The sequence below is a fragment of the Rana temporaria genome, chromosome 3, assembly GCF_905171775.1.
Source record: "Rana temporaria chromosome 3, aRanTem1.1, whole genome shotgun sequence".
Taxonomy (NCBI): Eukaryota; Metazoa; Chordata; class Amphibia; order Anura; family Ranidae; genus Rana; species Rana temporaria.
Window position 1 is genome coordinate 447,748,566 of NC_053491.1, and position 3,040 is coordinate 447,751,605.

General features: G+C 45.9%; 1 protein-coding gene across 1 annotated transcript in view; it reads right to left on the reverse strand.

Moving 5' to 3' along the window:
• Positions 1–279: 279 nt before the first annotated feature.
• The window catches only part of MISP3 (MISP family member 3), a 71,591-nt gene continuing 68,830 nt past the window's right edge, over positions 280–3,040 (reverse strand). Inside the window, exon 5 of the mRNA XM_040346590.1 lies at positions 280–617. Within this exon, the coding sequence (XP_040202524.1) occupies positions 528–617 (90 nt within the window). The 3' untranslated portion in view covers positions 280–527. The remainder of the gene's footprint in view (positions 618–3,040) is intronic.

The following is a 3,040-nucleotide window of genomic DNA, read 5'->3' on the forward strand; positions in this document are numbered from 1 at the left end:
AGGGGGAGAGAAGACAGCACATTACATGGTAAGACCTACCCCGAAAATAAGCCCTACTGTGTCTTTTGTTGGCATAATTAATATAAGACCCGGGCTTATTTTCGGGGGAAACACGGTATGTCACAAATGTAATATTACATTATTCATTGTTATTAGTTGTCCTATAATTGTCCTGTATCTATTCAAATAAAAAATTGCATGTTTGTAACTTTTCCTTTGCATCACAGTGTATAATAATATAACACACATTGGTTGTATATATTTTCCAAAACGACACAATTAATTTTCCATAATTTATTACAAATACAATTTATTGGTTACAAAAGCTTGATTGGCAGATTAGATACTGATCACGTGATGTATGAGTTAAGGGCCAGTGTCCGAGCGATATCAGGTCGATGTCAGAACATTTGTAGGGTTGAAGATACAGCAGGATGGCAGTTCTTGTAGTGAATGTGAGGGGAGGGGGAGGGAAAGGTCCAAATATCATAAGTTCCGTACCAGCAGTCCTCATCTGGACCTCTCCCCTAGTTGTCATCCGCAGGATTGGGGTTACCAGACTCCCAGCTCTGGATGAGGGAGCTGCGCTGTCTCCGTGTACGTGGACTGTCCCAAGCCTGATGGGAGAAACACAAATCACACATAGAGAGTGCATGAGAACAATGCTGACACCTCCACATCACACATAGAGAGTGCATGAGAACAATGCTGACACCCCCACATCACACATAGAGAGTGCATGAGAACAATGCTGACACCTCCACATCACACATAGAGAGTGCATGAGAACAATGCTGACACCTCCACATCACACATAGAGAGTGCATGAGAACAATGCTGACACCTCCACATCACACATAGAAGATCATTTGAAGGGCTGGTCTATCTCATAATAAACTGTTTACATCACTCTGGCAGGGTCTTTGTGTTAGCAGTCCCAGCTATGCCTATTATGAAGTGCTATCACTCTCTACCTTTATTTTACTGCTATAATACTTATTATTTTACTACTGACCTATGCACTGTCCATTACATACTGCTGAGCCCTGCATGTCTTACTTCTGACCTCTGCACTGTGTTACATACTACAGACCTCTGCACTGTGTTATATACTACAGACCTCTGCATTGTGTTACGTACTACAGACCTCTGCATTGTGTTACGTACTACAGACCTCTGCACTGTGTTACATACTACAGACCTCTGCACTGTGTTACATACTACAGACCTCTGCACTGTGTTACATACTACAGACCTCTGCATTGTGTTACATACTACAGACCTCTGCATTGTGTTACATACTACAGACCTCTGCATTGTGTTACATACTACAGACCTCTGCATTGTGTTACATACTACAGACCTCTGCACGTGTTACATACTACAGACCTCTACACCGTGTTATATACTACAGACCTCTGCACTGTGTTACATACTACAGACCTCTGCACGTGTTACATACTACAGACCTCTACACCGTGTTATATACTACAGACCTCTGCACGTGTTACATACTACAGACCTCTGCACTGTGTTACATACTACAGACCACTGCACTGTGTTATATACTACAGACCTCTGCACCGTGTTACATACTACAGACCTCTGCATTGTGTTACATACTACAGACCTCTGCATTGTGTTACATACTACAGACCACTGCACTGTGTTATATACTACAGACCTCTGCACCGTGTTACATGCTACAGACCTCTGCATTGTGTTACATACTACAGACCTCTGCATTGTGTTACATACTACAGACCTCTGCATTGTGTTACATACTACAGACCTCTGCATTGTGTTACATACTACAGACCTCTGCATTGTGTTACTACAGACTAGGGTTGTCCCGATACCGATACCAGTATCGGTATCGGTACCGATACCGAGTATTTGCGGGAGTACTTGTACTCCCGCAAATGCCCCCGATGCCTGAATAGAATACTTGCCCCCCCCCGCCGCAATATGTGGGGGGGGGGACATGGCTGCATATGTGGGGGGACATGGCTGGATATATGTGGGGGGACATGGCTGGATATATGTGGGGGGACATGGCTGGATAAATGTGGGGGGACATGGCTGGATAAATGTGGGGGGACATGGCTGGATATATGTGGGGGGACATGGCTGGATATATGTGGGGAGACATGGCTGGATATATGTGGGGGGACATGGCTGGATATATGTGGGGGGACATTGCTACAATATGTGGGGGGACATTGCTACAATATGTGGGGGGGACATGGCTGCATATGGGGGGACATGGCTGGATATATGTGGGGGGACATGGCTGGATATATGTGGGGGGACATGGCTGGATATATGTGGGGGGACATGGCTGGATATATGTGGGGGGACATGGCTGGATATATGTGGGGGGACATGGCTGGATATATGTGGGGGGACATGGCTGGATATATGTGGGGGGACATGGCTGGATATATGTGGGGGGACATGGTTGGATATATGTGGGGGGACATGGCTGGATATATGTGGAGGGACATGGCTGGATATATGTGGGGGGACATGGCTGCAATATATGGGGGGACATGGCTGCAATATGTGGGGGGACATGGCTGCAATATGTGGGGGGACATGGCTGCAATATGTGGGGGGACATGGCTGCAATATGTGGGGGGACATGGCTGCAATAAGTGGGGGGACATGGCTGCAATATGTGGGGGGACATGGCTGCAATATGTGGGGGGACATGGCTGGATATATGTGGGGGGACACGGCTGCATTTGGGGACACATTTTAAAAAAAAGTATCGGTACTCGTACTCGGTCCTAAAAAAGTGGTATTGGGATAACCCTACTACAGACCTCTGCATTGTGTTACATACTACAAACCTCTGCATTGTGTTACATACTACAGACCTCTGCATTGTGTTACATACTACAAACCTCTGCACTGTGTTACATACTACAGACCTCTGCATTGTGTTACATACTACAGACCTCTGCATTGTGTTACATACTACAGACCTCTGCACCGTGTTACATACTACAGACCTCTGCACCGTGTTACATACTAC